Source organism: Myiozetetes cayanensis, unplaced genomic scaffold (genome assembly GCF_022539395.1).
Source record: "Myiozetetes cayanensis isolate MyiCay16 unplaced genomic scaffold, myiCay2020 scf437, whole genome shotgun sequence".
In the NCBI taxonomy this organism is placed as follows: Eukaryota; Metazoa; Chordata; class Aves; order Passeriformes; family Tyrannidae; genus Myiozetetes; species Myiozetetes cayanensis.
Window position 1 is genome coordinate 16,685 of NW_026087673.1, and position 22,156 is coordinate 38,840.

General features: G+C 54.7%; 1 protein-coding gene and 1 long non-coding RNA gene across 3 annotated transcripts; both read right to left on the reverse strand.

The window, feature by feature from the left end:
• Positions 1-289: 289 nt before the first annotated feature.
• On the reverse strand, positions 290-21,595 carry HNRNPUL2 (heterogeneous nuclear ribonucleoprotein U like 2). Its single transcript, XM_050330712.1, is given in 16 exon segments — positions 290-419; positions 3,536-3,643; positions 4,775-4,851; positions 6,444-6,644; positions 6,733-6,901; positions 7,016-7,144; positions 8,246-8,368; positions 10,258-10,527; positions 11,555-11,667; positions 11,784-11,831; positions 11,834-11,873; positions 12,713-12,852; positions 15,177-15,253; positions 16,782-16,911; positions 20,913-21,372; positions 21,374-21,595. Coding segments are annotated over 16 exon segments (2,355 nt in total). The 5' UTR covers positions 21,575-21,595; the 3' UTR covers positions 290-350.
• Positions 8,375-10,251, reverse strand: LOC126648049 (uncharacterized). 2 transcript variants are annotated; one of them, XR_007630700.1, is made up of 3 exons: positions 10,104-10,251; positions 9,520-9,685; positions 8,375-8,966 (listed from the first exon to the last, which is right to left on the reverse strand). It is a non-coding gene; the product is annotated as an uncharacterized LOC126648049 (long non-coding RNA). The 2 variants fall into 2 exon arrangements; XR_007630701.1 differs by lacking the exon at positions 8,375-8,966 and adding an exon at positions 9,315-9,366.
• Positions 21,596-22,156: the final 561 nt, after the last annotated feature.

Below are 22,156 nucleotides of genomic sequence, written 5' to 3' on the forward strand. Positions count from 1 at the left end.
TACACAACTACAACAAAATTCTTTCTCAACAAACTTTTTAAAAAAAAAAGGAAAAAAATTTACAATTTTCTTTTTTTTGCGTGTTTTTTTTGTCGATTTTTTTAACGGGATTTTTTTCTTTGATTTTTTTGTTTGATTTTTTTTGTCTGATTTTTGTTTTTTTTTGGTTCCCTTTTCCCCCTCTTTTGTATTTTTTTCCCCTCTCCTCCCCCCACCCTTTTTTTCCCAGGATGTTTTCCTGCCCCTCCCTCCCCTTTCCCCTCCCCTCCAGCTTTCCCAGGTCCCTCCCGCCCTCCCCCCTTCCCGGATTTCCTCGGAAGTGTTTGGGAAGTGCCGCCCTCGGCTGGGGTTCACCGGTACCCCTGGTAGCCGTAGTAGTTCCTGTAGTACCGGTCTCTGTCCTGGTAGTAGTTCTGCCACTGGGAGGGGACACACACAGAGTTACTGGTTAAACTGGGATCTACTGGGACCTGCCATGGAGCCCCCACCTCCCCCTGTCCCGTTCTCCCAATTCCATCCCAGATTCCCAATGGGAACACCCTGGAATGTTGTTACTTCCTGCTCCTACAACTGGTAGTAACTCCACTACTGAGAGGGAAAGGAGGGATTAAACTGGTTAAACTGGGGGGCACTGGGAGGGTGAACCCCCCTAAACGAGCCCCAACCTCCTCCCCTGTCCCGTTCTCCCAATTCCATCCCGGATTTTCTCCAGAAACACCCTGGAATGTTGTTACTTCCTGCTCCTACAACTGGTAGTAAAGGCGTTACTGGGAGGGGGGTTACTGGTTAAACTGGGACCTACTGGGACCTGCCACGGAGCCCCCACCTCCCCCTGTCTTGTTCTCCCAATTCCATCCCGGATTTTCTCCGGGAACACCCTGGAATGTTGTTACTTCCTGCTCCTACAACTGGTAGTAACTCCACTACTGAGAGGGAAAGGAGGGATTAAACTGGTTAAACTGGGGGGCACTGGGAGGGTGAACCCCCCCTAAATGAGCCCCAACCTCCCCCTGTCCCGTTCTCCCAGTTCCATCCCGGATTCCCAATGGGAACACCCCGGAATGTTGTTACTTCCTGCTCCTACAACTGCTGGTAAAGGTGTTACTGGGGGAGGTGTAACTGGTTAAACTGGGACCTGCCATGGAGCCCCCACCTCCCCCTGTCTTGTTCTCCCAATTCCATCCCAGATTCCCAATGGGAACACCCTGGAATGTTGTTACTTCCTGCTCCTACAACTGGTAGTAACTCCACTACTGAGAGGGAAAGGAGGGATTAAACTGGTTAAACTGGGGGGCACTGGGAGGGTGAACCCCCCTAAATGAGCCCCCAACCTCCCCCTGTCCCGTTCTCCCAGTTCCATCCCAGATTCCCAATGGGAACACCCCGGAATGTTGTTACTTCCTGCTCCTACAACTGCTAGTAAAGGTGTTACTGGGAGGGGGGTTACTGGTTAAACTGGGACCTACTGGGACCTGCCATGGAGCCCCCATCTCCCCCTGTCCCATTTTCCCAGTTCCATCCCGGATTTTCTCCGGGAACACCCTGGAATGTTGTTACTTCCTGCTCCTACAACTGGTAGTAACTCCACTACTGAGAGGGAAAGGAGGGATTAAACTGGTTAAACTGGGGGGTACTGGGAGGGTGAACCCCCTCCTAAATGAGCCCCAACCTCCCCCTGTCCCGTTCTCCCAATTCCATCCCGGATTCCCAATGGGAACACCCTGGAATGTTGTTACTTCCTGCTCCTACAACTGGTAGTAAAGGTGTTACTGGGGGAGGTGTAACTGGTTAAACTGGGACCTGCCATGGAGCCCCCATCTCCCCCTGTCCCGTTCTCCCAATTCCATCCTGGATTCCCAATGGGAACACCCTGGAATGTCGTTACTTCCTGCTCCTACAACTGGTAGTAAAGGTGTTACTGGGGGAGGTGTAACTGGTTAAACTGGGACCTACTGGGACCTGCCATGGAGCCCCCACCTCCCCCTGTCCCGTTCTCCCAATTCCATCCCGGATTTTCTCCAGAAACACCCTGGAATGTTGTTACTTCCTGCTCCTACAACTGCTAGTAAAGGTGTTACTGGGGGAGGTGTAACTGGTTAAACTGGGACCTGCCATGGAGCCCCCACCTCTCCCCCTGTCCCGTTCTCCCAATTCCATCCCGGATTCCCAATGGGAACACCCCGGAATGTTGTTACTTCCTGCTCCTACAACTGGTAGTAACTCCACTACTGAGAGGGAAAGGAGGGATTAAACTGGTTGAACTGGGGGGCACTGGGAGGGTGAACCCCCCTAAATGAGCCCCCACCTCCCCCTGTCCCGTTCTCCCAATTCCATCCCGGATTCCCAATGGGAACACCCTGGAATGTTGTTACTTCCTGCTCCTATAACTGCTAGTAAAGGTGTTACTGGGAGGGGGGTTACTGGTTAAACTGGGACCTACTGGGACCTGCCACAGAGCCCCCACCTCCCCCTGTCCCGTTCTCCCAATTCCATCCCGGATTCCCAATGGGAACACCCTGGAATGTGACCCCCGTGCCCCATTCCCAGTGTTTATTCCCGGTGTTTATTCCCAACATTCCCAGTGTTTATTCCCAGTGTTTATTTCCAATATTCCCAGTGTTTATTCTTGGTATTCCTGGTGTTTATTCCCCGTATTCCCGGTGTTTATTCCCAACATTCCCAGTGTTTATTCCCGGTGTTTATTCCCAGTTACCTCGCAGTTGTACTGCCAGTAGTGCCCCCCCCTTCCCGGTGTTTATTCCCGGTGTTTATTCCCAACATTCCCAGTATTCCCAGCTACCTCGCAGTTGTACTGGTAGTGCCCCCCATTCCTGGTGTTTATTCCCAACATTCCCAGTGTTTATTCCCGGTGTTTATTCCCGGTTACCTCGCGGTTGTACTGCCGGTAGTGCCCCCCCCATTCCCAGTGTTTATTCCTGGTGTTTATTCCCAATATTCCCGCTGTTTATTCCCAATATTCCCAGTGTTTATTCCCAGTATTCCTGCTGTTTATTCCCAATATTCCCGGTGTTTATTCCCGACATTCCCGCTGTTTATTCCCTGTATTCCCGGTGTTTATTCCCAACATTCCCAGTATTCCCGGTGTGGTTACCTCGCGGTTGTACTGCCGGTAGTGCCCCCCATTCCCAGTGTTTATTCCCGACATTCCCGGTGTTTATTCCCGGTGTGGTTACCTCCCGGTTGTACTGCCGGTAGTGCCCCCCACTCCCAGTGTTTATTCCTGGTGTTTATTCCCGATATTCCCGGTGTTTATTCCCTGTATTCCCGGTGTTTATTCCCAACATTCCCAGTATTCCCGGTTACCTCGCGGTTGTACTGCCGGTAGTGCCCCCCTCCATTCCCAGTGTTTATTCCCAATATTCCCGGTGTTTATTCCCGGTGTTTATTCCCAGTATTCCCGACATTCCCGCTGTTTATTCCCAGTATTCCCGGTTACCTCGCGGTTGTACTGCCGGTAGTGCCCCCCCATTCCCGGTGTTTATTCCCGATATTCCCGGTGTTTATTCCCGGTTACCTCGCATTTGTACTGCTGGTAGTAGTCCCGGTATCTGTCGTAGTTGTAGTCGCGGCCGTAGAACCGATCGTCGTAACCCCGGTAACGGTCGTAGAAGTTCCGGTACCCCTGGGGGGACAACGGACCAGTAAGGACCAGTACGGACCAGTAAGGACCAGTATGGACCAGTTCAAAGAAAGAAGGGAAGGTTTGGGAAGTGGGCAGGGAAGGGGCGGGAAGTAGGAAAGAAATAGGAAGTGGGTGGGAACCAGGAATGGGTCAGGAATGGTTGAGGAATGGTTGGGGAAGCGGGAATGGGTCAGGAATGGGTCAGGAAGCAGGAACAGGTCAGGAATGGGGTCAGGAATTGGTCAGGAAGCAGGAACGGCTCAGGAATGGTTGGGGAAGCAGGAATGGGGTCAGAAATTGTTCAGGAGAGGGTCAGGAATGGTTGGGGAAGCAGGAATGGGTCAGGAACAGGTCAGGAAGCAGGAATGGGTCAGGAATGGGTCAGGAAGCAGGAATGGCTCAGGAATGGGTCAGGAAGCAGAAACAGGTCAGGAATGGGGTCAGGAATGGGTCAGGAAGCAGGAATGGGGTCAGGAATGGGTCAGGAAGCAGGAACAGGTCAGGAATGGGGTCAGGAACAGGTCAGAAAGCAGGAATGGGTCAGGAATGGGTCAGGAAGCAGGAACAGGTCAGGAATGGGGTCAGGAACGGGTCAGGAAGCAGGAATGGGGTCAGGAATGGGGTCAGGAAGCAGGAACAGGTCAGGAATGGGGTCAGGAATGATTCAGGAAGCAGGAATGGTTCAGGAATGGGTCAGGAATGGGTCAGGAAGCAGGAATGGGTCAGGAATGGGTCAGGAAGCAGGAACAGGTCAGGAATGGGGTCAGGAATCAGGAATGGTTCAGGAATGGGTCAGGAAGCAGGAATGGGTCAGGAATGGCTCAGGAATGGGTCAGGAAGCAGGAACAGGTCAGGAATGGGGTCAGGAACGGGTCAGGAAGCAGGAACAGGTCAGGAATGGGGTCAGGAATTGGTCAGGAAGCAGGAATGGCTCAGGAAGGGCTAAGGAAGCAGGAATGGCTCAGGAATGGCTCAGGAAGCAGGAACAGGTCAGGAATGGGGTCAGGAACGGGTCAGGAAGCAGGAACAGGTCAGGAATGGGCTCAGGAATGGCTCAGGAAGCAGGAATGGCTCAGGAAGGGCTGGGGAAGCGGGAATTGTCTGGGAATTGCCGGATTTGTGGTCGCTCACCCCGCGGTTGCCGGGCTGCCCCCAGTACTGCTGCTGGCCGTACACGCGGTTGTCGTAGCCCCGGCGCTGGCCCCCCACTGCCGGGAAAAACCGGGAACAGCCGGATCAGAGAAGGGATTTGGGAAGCCCCGAACACCCACACCCCACCCCACAGCCCTGGATCCCCACAGGCACCCCCTCCTCGTGTCCTGGGATCCCACAGCCCTCCCCTCTCCTTGTGTCCCAGCCGTATCCTGTTATCCGCTCCTTGTATCCCATTATTCCCTCACCGTATCCCCATATATCCCATTATCCCACGATTCCCTCACCGTATCCCCATATATCCCGTTATCCCACGATTCCCTCACCGTATCCCTGTCTATCCCATTATCCCACGATTCCCTCACCGTATCCCTGTATCCCATTATCCCACTATTCCCTCACCGTATCCCTGTATCCCGTTATCCCACGATTCCCTCACCGTATCCCTGTCTATCCCATTATCCCAGAGATTCCCTCACTGTATCCCTGTCTATCCCATTATCCCACGATTCCCTCACCATATCCCTGTCTATCCCATTATCCCAGCGATTCCCTCACCGTATCCCTGTCTATCCCATTATCCCACGATTCCCTCACCGTATCCCTGTATCCCATTATCCCAGAGATTCCCTCACCGTATCCCTGTCTATCCCTATATCCCTGTATCCCGTTATCCCACGATTCCCTCACCGTATCCCTGTCTATCCCTATATCCCTGTATCCCATTATCCCACGATTCCCTCACCGTATCCCTGTATCCCTATATTCCTATATCCCTGTATCCCATGTCTCCCTCACTGTATCCTTGTCTATCCCTGTTCTCCCTCACCATATCCCTGTATCCTGTTATCCCTGTGTCCCTCACCGTATCCTTGTCTATCCCTATATCCCTGTATCCCACGTCTCCCTCACTGTATCCCTGTATCCTGTCATCCCTGTGTCCCTCACCGTATCCCTGTATCCCTATATCCCTGTATCCCGTTATCCCTGCGTCCCTCACCGTATCCCTGTCTATCCTGTTATCCCTGTGTCCCGTTATCCCTGTGTCCCGTTATCCCACGATTCCCTCACCGTATCCCTGTCTACCCCTATATCCCTGTATCCCGTTATCCCTGTGTCCCTCACCATATCCCTGTATATCCCTCTATCCCTGTATCCCATGATTCCCTCACCATATCCCTGTCTATCCCTATATCCCTGTATCCCACGATTCCCTCACCGTATCCCTGTCTATCCCATTATCCCAGAGATTCCCTCACCGTATCCCTGTCTATTCCTATATCCCTGTATCCCTATATCCCTGTCTATCCCGTTATCCCACGATTCCCTCACCGTATCCCTGTCTATCCCATTATCCCACGATTCCCTCACCGTATCCCCATATATCCCATTATCCCACGATTCCCTCACCATATCCCTGTCTATCCCATTATCCCACGATTCCCTCACCGTATCCCTGTCTATCCCATTATCCCAGAGATTCCCTCACCATATCCCCGTCTACCCCATTATCCCACGATTCCCTCACCGTATCCCTGTCTATCCCTATATCCCTGTATCCCGTTATCCCAGAGATTCCCTCACCGTATCCCTGTCTATCCCTGTATATCCCTATATCCCCGTATCCCTATATCCCTGTGTCCCTCACCGTATCCCTGGCCGCGGTTGCGGTTCTGCCGGTTGCGCTTGTTGCGGTTGTTGCGCCGGTTGGCTCGTTTCTCCGAGGGCGGGAGCAGCTTCCGCGCCTCCTCCTTGTACCGGGACACCAAGGGCTGCGCCTCCTCCTTGCCCAGCTCCCCGTACACCACCTCGTCCAGGTAATCGTTCTTTTCCGGCAGGGAATAATTCGCTGCCGCGGGAATCACCCGTCAGCTCCCGCCGCTCCGCCACTCCCACCGGAACAGCGGCAAAACTCCGGGTTCTTCCCCCTTCCCCACCTTTCATCTCCAGCATCACCGACTCGGGAACGTCCTCCCCTTCCGCCTCCTTGCGCAGCTCCAGCCGCTTTTTCCAGTCCTCGTCCGTCGGGACGATCACCACGACTTTCCTGGAGAAGCCCTTGAAGGCCAAGAGCTTGCGGCGCTGCCCCGAGTTGTACACGTTGCACTGGGCAGGGAAAAGTGGGGATCAGGAGCTCTGGGATGAACGAGGTGGATCCCAGGGGGGTGGGGGTGTTGTTTGTTTGGTTGGTTGGTTTTTTTCCCGGGATTTTTGGGATACCTGGTCGAGGATGAAGTTCCGCTTGGCGCGGGGAGCAATCTGGACCAGCTTGCTAAGGCACTGGGCTGCCTGCTGGGTCAGCAGGTCTCTGCTCTTGGCATCCAGCTCTTCCACCTCTGGACCCCTCGTCTGGAAAAGGAAACGGGGAAAAACAAATGGGAATGGGCGGGGGAGCCTCCACGTCCTCAAACCACCCGGAAAATCCCCTGGAAAATCCCCTCAAAACCTCCCCCCAGACTGCCCCAATTCCTCCAAATCCCTCAATGATTCCCAATTTCCCCCTCAAATTCCCTTTAAATCTCCCTCAAAGTCCCTCAAATTGTCCCAGTTCCTCCAAATCCAACTTTACCTCCCTCAGTGACTCCCAAATTCCCCCTGAAATTCCCTTTAAATCTCTCTCAAACTGCCCCAATTCTTCCAAATCCCACTTAACCTTCCTCAATGATTCCCAATTTACTCCTCAAATTCCCTTTAAACTCTCTCAAACTGCCCCAATTCTTCCAAATCCCACTTAACCTTCCTCAATGATTCCCAATTTACTCCTCAAATTCCCTTTAAATCTCCCTCAAAGTCCACCAAACTGCCCCAATTCCTCCAAATCCCACTTTACTTCCCTCAATGATTCCCAAATTCCCCCTCAAATTCCCTTTAAATCTCCCTCAAAGTCCCTCAAATTGCCCCAGTTCCTCCAAATCCCACTCAACATCCTCAATGATTCCCAATTTCCCCCTCAAATTCCCTTTAAACTCTCTCAAACTGCCCCAATTCTTCCAAATCCCACTTAACCTTCCTCAATGATTCCCAATTTACTCCTCAAATTCCCTTTAAATCTCCCCTAAAAGTCCCCTGAACTCCCCAAATCCCCCTCAAATCCCCTCTAAACTTCCCTCCAAATCTAATTCCCAAATTCCCCCTCAAACTCCCCCAAATCCCCTCTAAACCTCCCTGAATGCCCCTTAAATTCCCAAATTCCCAATCCTCTGAACCTCCTGAACCCCTCAAATTCCCAAATTCTCCCTCAAATTCCCCAATCCCCTCTAAACCTCCCTGAACGCCCCCCAAATTCCCCCAAATCCCCTCTAAACCTCCCTGAATGCCCCCTTAAATTCCCAAATTCCTCCCTCAAACTCCCCAAAATCCCCTCTAAACCTCCCCCAAGCCCCCCCCGATCCCCGATTCCCTCCCGATTCCCGGGCACCCCACGGCATTCCCGGCATTCCCGGTGCTCACCCGCAGCTGGTGCAGGACGGCCTCTGTTCCCAGGATGTTGTAGCGCTTCTCCCGGTTTTCCTGGGAATGTTTCTGAGCCCACTGGGTCTTCCCGGAGCCCGGCAGCCCCACCATGAGCAGCACCTGGAGCCGGGGAGGGGGGGAAAAGTGGGATCAGCACCAGCGTTCCCAGCGGATCCAGGGAGATGGAACGATGCTGAAATCCCATTGCCAGCGGATCCCAAGGGATGGGAGCGGTGCTGGTATTCCTGGTGGATCAGTGCTGGGATTCCCGGTGGATCAGTGCTGGGATTCACAGATCTGAGACGAGGGAATGGCTCTGGCATTCCCAGTGGATCCAGAGCCAGCATTCCCAGTAGATCCAGGAGGAACAAAGTCACCATTCCCAGATGAGCACTGAGATTCCCAGTGGCTCCAGAGGGAGCAGAGCCAACATTCCCAATGGCTCCAGAGCCACCATTCCCAGTGTCTCCAGAGCGACCAGAACCACCATTCCCAGTGGACCCAGAGCCATCATTCCCAGTGCATCCAGAGGGAGCAGAGCCATCATTCCCAATGGATCCAGAGCCACCATTCCCAGCAGCTCCAGAGGGGGGGTGCGCACGCCCAGCACTCAGGAGCACTCCCACCATTCCCAGAGCCACCACCACCATTCCCAGCACCACCATTCCCACCATTCCCACCATTCCAGGAGCAGAATTCCCAGAATTCCCGTGCTCACCTCGCACTCCTGGGTGCTGCGGGGGGGGGGTGTGCACACCCAGCACTCAGGAGCACTCCCACCATTCCCAGACCACCATTCCCATTATTCCCACCATTCCAGGAGCAGAATTCCCACCATTCCCATGCTCACCTCGCACTCCTGGGTGCTGCGGGGGGCCGGGGGGGTGTGTATGCCCAGCACTCCCACCATTCCCATTATTCCCACCATTCCCACCATTCCAGGAGCAGAATTCCCATCATTCCCAGGCTCACCTCGCACTCCTGGGTGCTGCGGGGGGCCGGGGGGGTGTGCACGCCCAGCACTCAGGAGCACTCCCACCATTCCCAGCACTCCCAGAGCAGCATTCCCACCATTCCCACCATTCCAGGAGCAGAATTCCCAGAATTCCCGTGCTCACCTCACACTCCTGGGTGCTGCGGGGGGCCGGGGGGGTGCGCACACCCAGCACTCAGGAGCATTCCCACCATTCCCAGAGCCACCATTCCCAGAGCCACCATTCCCATCATTCCCATTATTCCCAGAGCAGAATTCCCAGAATTCCCACCCTCACCTCACACTCCTGGGTGCTGCGGGGGGCCGGGGGGGTGCGCACGCCCAGCACTCAGGAGCACTCCCACCATTCCCAGAGCCACCATTCCCAGCACCACCATTCCCACCATTCCCAGCGCCACCATTCCCATTAATCCCAGTATTCCCATGGCAATTCCCGTGCTCACCTCGCACTCCTGGGTGCTGCAGGGGGCCGGGGGGGTGCGCACACCCAGCACTCAGGAGCACTCCCACCATTCCCAGAGCCACCATTCCCATCATTCCCATCATTCCAGGAGCAGAATTCCCGTGCTCACCTCGCACTCCTGGGTGCTGCAGGGGGCCGGGGGGGTGCACACACCCAGCACTCCCACCATTCCCAGAGCCACCATTCCCAGTACTCCCACCATTCCCAGAGCAGCATTCCCACCATTCCCATCATTCCAGGAGCAGAATTCCCACAATTCCCAGGCTCACCTAACACTCCTGGGTGCTGCAGGGGGCCGGGGGGGTGCGCACGCCCAGCACTCAGGAGCACTCCCACCATTCCCAGCACTCCCAGGAGCAGCATTCCCACCATTCCAGGAGCAGCATTCCCGTGCTCACCTCGCACTCCTGGGTGCTGCGGGGGGCCGGGGGGGTGCGCACGCCCAGCACTCAGGAGCACTCCCACCATTCCCAGCATTCCCACCATTCCCAGAGCCACCATTCCCACCATTCCCATTATTCCCAGTATTCCCATGGCAATTCCCAGGCTCACCTAACACTCCTGGGTGCTGCGGGGGGCCGGGGGGGTGCGCACGCGCTCCTGGGCGGGCAGGGCGTGGATGAAAACGAACCCGTCCGGCACGGCCGCCAAGGGCTCGTCGCGCTGGCCGAAGTTGAGCTCGACGGCGCAGCCCTTGCACAGCACGTGGGGCAGCAGCGCCCGCTCCCCCAGGGAATCCTTGGGAACGCGGAAAGCCGGGCCCAGCCCTTCCCCGTTCTTGGAGAACGACAGCTCCACCACCTCCTCTGAGCCCTCGAAATCCTGGGGGAAAAAAAATACGGGATCAGGCTCCAAATCCCAAAACAAACCCCCTGGGAGCGGCTTCTGCAGGGGTCGTTTGCTTCGCTTTTCCCAGATTTCCCAGGTTTTTCTGGGTATCTCCCTCTTCCCCCCCCATCTCCCATATTTTTTCCAGATGTTCTCCCCCTTTTTCTCACTTGTTCCCCCTTGAATTTTCACCCCCCTCCCTTTTTACAAATTGTTCCTTTTTATTTTCAGTTCCCCCATTTTCACAAATTATCCTTCTTTTTTTCCACATCCCCCTGCCCCCCTTTCCTGTATTTGTCTCCTGGAATTTTTTCCCCCATTTTTACAAGTGGCTCCTTTTTTTTTTCCCAAGGTTTTCCTCCTCCATTTTTCTCATTTGTTCCCCTCAATTTTTTCCCCTTTTTTTACAAACAGTGCCTTTTTTTTTTCAGGTTTTCCCCCACATTTTTGAATTGTTCCCCTGGAATTTTTTCCCATTTTTCCAAATAGTTCCTTTTTATCTTTTTTTTTTTTCCCAGGGTTTCCCCCTCCCCATTTTTCTCACTTGTTCCCCTGGAATTCTTTTCCCCCATTTCTCTGAATTTGTTCCTCTTTATTTCCATACTTCCTCCCCCTTTCCCAATTTTTCTGAATCGTTCCCCTCGAATTTTTCCCCCCATTTTTTCAAATCGTTCCCCATTTTTTTTCAGATTTTTTTCCCCTGACTTCTCCCCATTTTTTCCTTAATTCCCTCCCAACATTCCTGGATTTGTTCCCAAGTTTTCCTGGATCTCTCTCCCCCTACTCCCCTCATTTTTCCAGATGTTCCCCTCCCATTTTCCCCAATTATTCCTCATTTTCTCTCTATTTTTTCCCCATTTTCTCCCAATATTTCCTAAACCCTTTCCCCTTTTTTTCCCCTTTTTCCCCCTATTTTTCTCCCTTTCCCCCCCTAATTTTCCCCACTTCCCCCCCGATTTTCCCAGACCCCTCCCCGCCCCTTTTTTCCCAGATTTTCCCGGATTTTCCCGGATTTCCTCACCGCAAAGCAGCCGATGACGTCGTTCTCCCCGAAGCTCTGCCCGAACTCCTCGAACTGCCCATTTTCCACCTTCAGGCCCCGCCCGTCGTATCCGTAGGAAAACTCGTCCTCCCCTGGGGTGGGAGAGGGAACCGGAGCGTTGGGATCCAGGGATGGGTGTCCCGGAATTCCAGGGGGATTTTGGGGATGGAAAAGTGGAGGTTTTTGGGGTTTGTTTGGTTTTTTTTACCCAGTTGGGAGTGGGAGAAATCCACGGACCAACCCACACGGAAAAGGGCACCTCGGGGCTGCCCTCCTTGAGGGGCAGGTTCTGCGTCACCTGAGGGGGGAAAAAATGGGATCAGCCAGGAATGGGATGGGAAAAGGGGGGAAGTGGCCTTAAAAAACCCCAAAATGGCCCTAAAGTGGCCCCAAAAGGCCTGAAATTGTCCAAACTGGCCCCAAAATGGGCTCCAAACCCTCCCAAAACAGCCTAAAAACCCACCCAAACCCCTCTGGAATCCCCAAACTCCCCTCAAACCCTCCCAAACCCCCCTCAAACTCCCCCAAATCCCCCTCAAACCCTCCCAAATCCCCTCAAACCCTCCCAAAACAGCCCTAAACCCACCCAACCCCTGCTCAAACCCAGCCAAACCCCCTCAAATCCCCCAAACCCCCTCAAACCCATCCAACCCCCCAAATCCCCCTAAACCCACTCAATCCCCCCTCAAACCCTCCCGAAACAGTCCTAAACTCACCCCAGGCCCTGCTCAAACCCACCCCAAACCCCCTCCAATCTCCCAAACCCCCCTCAAACCCTCCCAAAACAGCCCTAAACCCACCCCAGGCCCTGCTCAAGCCCACCCAAAACCCTTCAAACCCTCCTCAACACTCCCCAAACCTTCCCCAACACCCTCAAACCCTCCCAAACTCCCTCAAACCCTCCCAAAACAGCCCTAAACCCACTCAATCCCCCTCAAATCCACCCAAACCCCCCTCAAACCCTCCCAAAACAGCCCTAAACCCACCCAATCCCCCTCAAACCCACCCCAAACCCCTCTCACACCCTTCCAAACCCCTCAAACCCCCTCCCCAAACCCACCCCAAACTCCCCCAGCGCTCCCTCCCCCTCCCTCCTCCAGCCCCTTTTTCCCGTGGATTTTGGGGTGCTGGGGCCACCTTGGCCTCGAAGCAGACGCGGCCCTTGGTGACTCCGTGGGTGCTGCGGGCGCCGGCCCAGAGCCCCGGGAACTTCTCCGGGAACAGGGGTTGGCCCCCGTAGCGGTCGCGGCTGGCGCGGAACTGCAGGTCCGACGTGTCTGGGGGGGCACAGAGAGGGGGATTTTGGGGACCCAGCTGCTCCAAAACCTACCCTGAAACTCACCCCAAAACCCGCCTCGAAATCCGCCTCAGAATCTGCCTTGAAATCCACCCCAAAACCCAGCCTGAAATCCACCCCAAAACCAGCCTCGAAATCTACCCCAAAATCCACCTTGAGATCCACCCCAAAACCTGCCCCAAAATCCACCCCAAAACCTGCCCCAAAATCCACCCCAAAACCCAGCCTGAAATCCACCCCAAAACCTGTCCCAAAATCCACCTTGAGATCCACCCCAAAACCCACCCTGAAACCCAGTCTGAAATCCACCCCAAAATCTGCTTCAAAATCCCCCAAATCCACCTTGAGATCCACCCCCAAAATCTGCTTCAAAATCCCCCCCAAATCCACCTTGAGATCCACCCCCAAATCTGCCTCGAAATCTACCCCAAAATCCACCTTGAGATCCACCCCAAAACCTGCCCCAAAATCCACCCCAAAACCCACCCTGAGATCCACCTCAAAATCTGCCTTAAAATCCACCCCAAAACCCAGCCCGAAATCTACCCCAAAACCCACCCCAAAATCCACCTTGAGATCCACCCCAAAACCTGCCCCAAAACCCAGCCTGAAATCCACCCCAAAACCTGCCCCAAAATCCACCCTAAAACCCACCCTGAAATCCACCCCAAAACCTGCCCCAAAATCCACCCCAAAACCCACCTTGAGATCCACCCCAAAACCTGCCCCAAAATCCACCCCAAAACCCACCTTGAAATCCACCTCAAAACCCACCTTGAAATCCACACCAAAATCCACCTTGAGATCCACCCCAAAACCCAGCCTGAAATCCACCCCAAAACCCACCTTGAGATCCACCCCAAAACCTGCCCCAAAATCCACCTTGAGATCCACCCCGAAACCCACCCTGAGATCCACCCCAAAACCTGCCCCAAAATCCACCCCAAAACCCACCCTGAAATCCACCCCAAAACCTGCCCCAAAGATCCACCCCAAAACCCACCAAATCCACCCCAAAACCTGCCCCAAAATCCACCTTGAGATCCACCCCAAAACCCACCTTGAGATCCACCCCAAAACCTGCCCCAAAATCCACCCCAAAACCCACCTTGAAATCCACCTCAAAACCCACCTTGAAATCCACACCAAAATCCACCTTGAGATCCACCCCAAAACCCAGCCTGAAACCCACCCTGAGATCCACCTTGAGATCCACCCTAAAACCTGCCCCAAAATCCACCCCAAAACCTGCCCCAAAATCCACCCCAAAACCCAGTCTGAAATCCACCCCAAAATCCACCTTGAGATCCACCCCGAAACCCACCCTGAAATCCACCCCAAAATCTACCTTGAAATCCACCTCAAAACTTGCCTTGAAATCCACCTCAAAATCTGCCCCAAAATCCACCCTAAAACCCACCCTGAGATCCACCCCAAAACCTGCCCCAAAATCCAGCCCAAAACCTGCCCCAAAATCCACCCCAAAACCCACCCTAAAACTCAGTCTGAAATCCACCCCCAAAATCCGCCCCAAAATGACCAAAGTTATCCCAGAATGGGATGAATTTACACAGAAATCCACCCCAAAATCCCCCTCAAATCCACCCCCAAACCCACCCCAAAATGACCAAAGTTATCCCAGAATGGGATGAATTTACACAGAAATCCACTGTAAGTTGACCCCAAAATTGCTCCTAAAAACCCACCTGGAATTGAGCTCAAAGTGCATCAATTCCTCCTAAAAACCCACCTCAAATGGACCTCAAAAACCCACCTCAAATTGAGCCCAAAATGCTTCAATTCGTCCCCAAAACACACCTCAAATCACCCCAGAAATTGCTCCAGAAATGCCTCGAGTGACCCCAAAAAACACCCAAAAATGCCCCAGATCAGCCCAAAACCTCCAAAGCCCCTCAAATCCCCCCCAAAAAACACCCAAAAATGCCCCAGATCACCCCAAAATCCCTCAAATCCCCCCAAAACTACCCAAAACACTCCCAAAAATCCATCACATTACCTCCCAACAAAGTTCAAAACCTCAGAAACTCTTTTAAATCACCCCAAAAATGCCCCCAAAATTCCTCAATCACCCCCAAAACACCTCAAAGTGCCTCAAACACCTCAAAAACGCCCCCAAAATAGACCAAAAATGCTCCTGAACAACCTCAAAACGCCCCCAAAACCCCCTCAAATCGCCCCAAAAACGCCCCCAAATCTCCTCAATTCACCCCAAAACCGTCTCGAGTCCCTCCCCCAATCCCAAAGGCCCCGAATCCCGGTGGGAATTCCGTTCCCAGCCCGTACAGGTGTCGAGGATGACGAGGCTCTCGTCCTCTTCCCCCTCCCGCGGCTCCTCCTCGGGCGGCGGCGGCGACTTGGACCTGTGGGATCGGGAAGTGTGGGATCAGGGAGGGATTCCAGGGATTCCAGGGGAATTGGGGAGCTCTGGGATCGTCCCTCGGCTCTGGGGGGGGTCCAGGGGATATTCCAGGGGGATCCCAAGCTCGTTCCAGGGGGATCCCAAGCCAATTCCAGGGGCATTCCAAGCTCGTCCCAGGGGGATCCCAAGCCCATTCCAGGGGGATCCCAAGCTCATTCCAGGGGGATCCCAAGCCCATTCCAGGGGGATCCCAAGCTCATCCCAGGGGGATCCCAAGCTCATCCCAGGGGGATCCCAAGCTCTTTTCTGGAGGATTCCAAGCCTATTCCAGGGGGATCCCAAGCTCGTTCCAGGGGGATCCCAAGCTCGTTCCAGGGGGATCCCAAGTTTGTTCCAGGGGGATCCCAAGCTCATCCCAGGGGGATCCCAAGCTCATCCCAGGGGGATCCCAAGCCCATTCCTGGGGCACTCCAAGCTCATCCCAGGGGGATCCCAAGCTTATCCCAGGGGGATCCCAAGCCAATTCCTGGGGCATTCCAAGCTCATCCCAGGGGGATCCCAAGCTTATCCCAGGGGGATCCCAAGCCCATCCCAGGGGGATCCCAAGCCCATCCCAAGGGGATCCCAAGTTTGTTCCAGGGGGATCCCAAACTCATCCCAGGGGGATCCCAAGCTCATCCCAGGGGGATCCCAAGCTCATCCAAGGGGGATCCCAAGCCCATTCCAGGGGGATCCCAAGCTTGTTCCAGGGGGATCCCAAGCTCATTCCAGGGGGATCCCAAGCTCATCCCAGGGGGATCCCAAGCTCATCCCAGGGGGATCCCAAGCTCGTTCCAGGGGGATTCCAAGCCCGTTCCAGGGGGATCCCAAGCCCATTCCAGGGGGATCCCAAGCTCGTTCCAGGGGGATCCCAAGCTCAGGGGGGATTCAGGGAGCTGTTCCAAGTGGACTCCTGGCTTTGGAGGGCTCCAGTTCCCCCTTCAGTCTCCAGTGGGATCCCAATCTCCAATGGGATCCTCATCTCCAATGGGATCCCCATCCCAGTGGGATCCCAATCCCCAGTGGGATCCCATTCCCATTTCCCCATCCCCAGTGGGATCTCCAGTGGGATCCCCAATCTCCAGGGGTATCCCAATCCCCAGTGGGATCCCAATCCCCACTTCCCTCCCCATTCCCAGTGGGGTCCCCAATCCCCAGTGGGATCCCATTCCCAGTTCCCCCCCATTCCCAGGCAGCTCCAGCTCCATCCCGGCTCTCCCATCCAGGTCCCCCCTTCCCACAGGGTATTCCCGTGGTCAGAGTGCCCTCCCTTTCCCAGGAATTCCCGGGAATTCCCGGTTTTCCCACCGACTGTTGTAGTGCCCTCCCTTTCCCAGGAATTCCCAGGAATTCCCGGTTTTCCCACTGACTGTTGTAGTGCCCTCCCTTTCCCAGAATTCCCGGGAATTCCCGGGAATTCCCAGTTTTCCCACCGACTGTTGTAGTGCCCTCCCTTTCCCAGAATTCCCGGGAATTCCCGGTTTTCCCACCGACTGTTGTAGGCCTCCTCCCGGAACTCGTAGTAGGCTCGGCCGTGCTCGTCCTTCTCGTCCCGCTGCCGCTTCAGCCCCCGCCGCTCGGCCTCGGATCCCGCAGCCTGGGATTTGTCCTCCTCATCCCCTGGGAAAACAGCCCCAAATATCCCTCTGGAATTCCAGAAAACACCCAAAAAACACCTGGGAAACACCTGGGAGACACCCAGGAAATTCTGAGATTGGTGTTCCTCATCCCCTGGGAAACAGCCCCAAATATCCCCCTGGAATTCCAGAAAACACCCAAAAAACACCTGGGAAACACCCGGGAAATTCTGAGATTGGTGCTCCTCATCCCCTGGGAAAAGAGCCCCAAATATCCCTCTGGAATCCCAAAAAACACCTGGGAAAATCTGGGATTTGTCCTCCTCATCCCCTGGGAAAACAGCCCCAAATATCCCACTGGAATTCCAGAAAACACCCAAAAAACACCTGGAAAAATCTGGGATTTGTCCTCCTCATCCCCTGGAAAACAACCCCAAATATCCCTCTGGAATTCCAGAAAACACCCAAAAAACACCTGGAAAAATCTGGGATTTGTCCTCCTCATCCCCTGGAAAACAGCCCCAAATATCCCACTGGAATCCTAAAAAACACCTGGGAAAATCTGGGATTTGTTCTCCTCATCCCCTGGGAAACAGCCCCAAACATCCCTCTGGAATCCCAAAAAACACCTGGGAAAATCTGGGATTTGTCCTCCTCATCCCCTGGGAAACAGCCCCAAATATCCCTCTGGAATCCCAAAAAACACCTGGAAAAATCTGGGATTTGTCCTCCTCATCCCATGGAAAAATAACCCCAAACATCCCTCTGGAATCCCAAAAAACACCTGGGAAAATCTGGGATTTGTCCTCCTCATCCCCTGGGAAACATCCAACTATCCCACTGGAATCTCAAAAAACACCCAAAAAACACCTGGGAAAATCTGGGATTTGTCCTCCTCATCCCCTGGAAAACAACCCCAAATATCCCACTGGAATCCCAAAAAACACCTGGGAAACACCTGGGATTTGTCCTCCTCATCCCCTGGAAAACAGCCCAAATATCCCCCTGGAATCCTAGAAAACACCTGGGAAAATCTGGGATTTATCCTCCTCATCCCCTGGGAAAATAGCCCAAATATCCCCCTGGAATCCCAAAAAACATCCAAAAAATTGGGAAAATCCAGCACCGTCCGGGGCTTCTGGAGCCATTTTGGGTGGAATTCCAAGGGTTTGGTGGAAAAAGGGAATGAAATATTCCCAGGAAAGCAGGGAATTCCTGGCTTTGGCTTCTGTTTAACTCGTTGGAAAATGAATTAGGGGAAATATTCCAAGAAAATCAGGGATTTTAATGGGTTTTCCTGACTTTAATCCCACTTTTTTTCTAGGATGCCCCATCAGTTTGAACGAAATTCCAACTGTTTCCCTAAACAAGAAGTTAAATAAAGATATTCCATCAAAATCATGGATTTTAATGGCATTTCCCACCTTTAATCCTATTTAAATTCCATTTAATTCGTTAAACAACGAGTGAAAATGAAGATATTCCAGGAAAATCAGGGATTTTAAAGGGTTTTCCCAAGTTTAATTCCACTTTTTTTCCAGGATGATGCTCCAGATGCCCCATTGGGCTGAATGAAATTCCAGTTGTTTCCTTAAAAATGGAGTTAAATGAGGACATTCCCTGAAAATCAGGGGGTTTGGGGGCTTTTCCCAACTTGAATCCCACCAAAATTCCAAAATGAGGCTCCAAAGGCCCCCTTAGGGAGGAGAAAATTCCCACTATTTCCATAAAAAATTAATTAAATCAAACATTCCAAGAAAATCCAGGATTTCAGTGGTTTTTCCCACCTTTAATCCCATTTAAATTCCACTTAACTCGTTATAAAATGAGTTAAACAAAGATATTCCAGGAAAATCAGGGATTTTAAGGGATTTTCCCAACTTTAATCCCACTTAACTCGTTAAAAAACGAGTTCAATGAAAAGATTCCACAAAAATCAGCGATTTAAATTCCTTTTTCCAACTTGAATCCCATTTTTTTCCCAAATGATGCTCCAAAGGCCTCCTTACCCCGGATAAAATTCCTGTTATTTTCCTGAAGTAAAAACATTCCATGAAAATCATGGATTTTAACACCTTTTCCCAACTTTTTCCCCAAATGATGCTCCAAACGCCTCTGGAAAAGGGATTTACGGCTGGATTTAAACCCCTGGCGAGCAAAAATTCCCACCTGGAATGTGGGACCAGGTGAAAATTCCTTAAAAACCCCGAGGGGTGAAAAAATTCCAGCGGGATTTTCCCGGAGGAGGAGAAAAAAACTCGGGATCAACGTCCGTGGGTTTAATGAATAACTACGAAACCTGGGCCAAAAATGGGATTCAATCCTACAGGGAAATCCAAGGAAAACCACGAAAATTCCCAAATTTCGGGTTCTTTGATGGAAAAGAGGTCAAAAATACTGCTGAGATTTGGAAAGAATTCCCTGAAATTCAAGTTTTGTGTTTTTTAAAGCCTCTTAATGGAGATTTTTTGGTTGATAAAAGAGTTTTATCCCATAAAAACAATAATTTGGGAAGACTCTGGGGAGGGTTTTGCTCCATTCCCAAGAAAATCCCGCTCTGCCATCACCACAAACCCTCCCAAAACCGGGAGTTTTTCCCAAAAACCAGCGTTTTTCCCTCCCAATTCACCACAAACCCTCCCAAAACCGGGATGTTTCCCCACAAAACACAGGATTTTCCTCCCAAAAAACCAGGATTTCTCCCCTTCCCCCCAAAAAAACAGGATATTTTCCCTCAGAACACACTTTTTTTACCCCAAAACACCAACTTTTCCTCCCAAATCCAGGATTTTCCCCCCTCGAAATCCCAGGATTTCCCCTCCCCTGCTCCGGCCGAGCTCCCGACGCTCCCACTTCCCGCTCGGAGCCGACGCTTCCCAATCCCAACCGCTTGGAATTCATTCATTTTCCCCGCTCCCAAAGGCTCCAAACGCGACTTTTTTCCCGCTTATTTTTCCTAAAATCCCGATTTTTATCCCCTCTTAAAGAGCATCTCCAAAGGGAAAACTCCCCCATTCCCATCCCAACTCAAGGAAGTGGGAACCGGCTTTTAATTCCAGGTTTTTTTTGGCTTTCCGATGGAACAAACCCCCCCAAAATCCTTGGAGGAGAGGGAAGGGCCCCCCAAAACTTGGGAATTGGGGAATTTGGGAGCTCCGGGATTGGGATTTTAGGGGGTGGAATGGGGAGTTTTGGGGGTGAGGGGTGAAGGGGGAATGGGGGATTTGGGGGTGGGGAAGAGGGGTCTGGGGGTGTTTTGGGGGGTTCCAGGATGGGATAACCCTGGGATAATCCCGGGATACGGGGATGGAGAAGGGGTCAGGGGGTCCCTCCCGTTTAGGGGGGTCAGAAAGTCCCTTTGGGGGAGTCTGGGGGTCCCTCCCAGGGTCTGGGGGTCCCTCCCCGGTTTGGGGGGGTCATTCCAGGTTGGAGAGGCCCCTCCTGGGGGTCCAGCCCCAGTTTTGGGGGGGTTCCTTTTACAGCCCATCCCCTGGGTCAGGGGGTCCTCCCCAGTTTGGGGGGTCCCTTCCCAGTTTTTTGGGGGGTCCATCACCAGTTTGGGGGGTCCATCCTCAGTTTGGGGGTCCCTCCCCAGTTTGGGGGGTCCCTCCCCAGTTTTTGGGGGTCCATCCCTCCCCAGTTTTTGGGGGGTCCCTCCCCAGTTTGGGGGGTCCCTCCCCAGTTTGGGGGTTCCCTCTCGGGGGTCTGGGGATCCCTCCCAGGTTGGGGGGGGGGTTCCTCTCAAGTTCGGGGGGGTCTCTCCCGGGGGTCCCTCCCGATTCGGGGGGGGCGGTGTCCATCTGTGGTTTGAGGGGTCCCTCCCGAGGGTCCATTCCCGGATCTGGGGGTCCCTTATCGGGGTCCATTCCCGGGTCGCGGGGGGTCCCTCCCGGGGGTCAGGGGGGTCGTAAACTCCATCCCAGGTTGGGGGGAGGGATCCCTCCCGGGGGTCCATTCCCGATCCGAGGGAGTCCCGAGGGGGGATCGATCATAAACTCCTCCCCGTTTGAAAGGGGGATCCTCCCGGGGTCTCCTGCCACTCACCCGCCTGCGCTCCCTCCTCCTTGGCCTCGGCCGCGGCCGCCTCGTCCCCGCTGGGCGCTTCCTCCGGCGGCCGCTCGGCCCCGTTCACGCCGCTGTCTCCTCCTCCTCCTCCTCCCTCGGCCGCTTCGGACTCGGCCTCGGCCGCCGGTTCCTCCTGCGGCGGCTGCAGCGGCTCCGGGCCCGTGGGCTCGGCCGGGGCCGCCTCCTCTTCCTCCTCCTCCTCCTCCTCCTCCTCCTCCCCGGGAGGGCCGGGCTGGGCCGGGGCCGCCTCGGGGGCCGCGGCGGCCGCCTCGTCCTCGTCGGCGAGCAGCGCTTCCTCGTCCTCCTCCTCCTCTTCTTCCTCCTCCTCCTCCTCTTCCTCCTCCTCCTCCTCCTCCTCCTCCTCCCCTCCGAGTTGGTGCCGCCCGGCCGGGCCTCCCGCCGGCCCCGCTTCTCCTCCTCCTCCTCCTCCTCCTCCTCCGCAGGCCCCGGGCGCGGCGGCCGGCCTCTCCTCCTCCTCCTCCTCCTCCTCCGCCGCCTTCCTCAGGCCCTGCCGCCAACATCTCGGCGTCCAGGGCCTCCTGCAGCCGCTGCGCCAGCTCCACCTTCAGCCCGCGGGCGTCCAGCCCGCGCCGGCCCAGCTCGGCCCGCAGCTCGGTCACCTTCAGCCGCTTCACGTCCATGGCGGGTCCGGCGTGAGGGGAAGGGAAAGGGGGGAACAGGGAGGAGGGGGTGAGGGAGGAGGGAGGGGGGGAAGCGGAAGCCGCGGGCGCGCTGAGGCGGCGGCGCCGAGGCCGGAGCGCGAGGCCGGGCCGGGCCTTCAGGGGAGGCTGCGCGGGGCGGGGACGGGGAGAGGGAGGGAGGGAGGGAGGGAAGGAGGGAGGGAGGGAAGGAAGAGGCGGAGCCCGCGGGGAGGTTCGAGGTGTGTGTTTGTGGGGGGTGAAGGACGAGGCGCTCGGTTGTTCGTGAGGGGAGAGGGGGAGGGAAGAGGCCCCGAGGGGGGCGCGGACGGAGCGCGGAGCGATGGCCGGGCCGGTCCCGCCGCCGCCGCCGCCGCCGCCTCAGCTGCGCCTGCGCCGCCCCCCCCCTTCCCTCCTTCCCTCCCTCCTCCTTCCTCTCCTCCCTTCCTCCTCCTTCCCGCCCGCTCCGCGCGCGCCCGCGCACGCGCACACCCGCCGCAGGCCTGCGCGCGCCGCCGAAACCCCGCGAAAACCCTTCCCGCGCCTGCGCAATTCCCATTTCTTCCTCCTTCCCCCTCTCCTCTC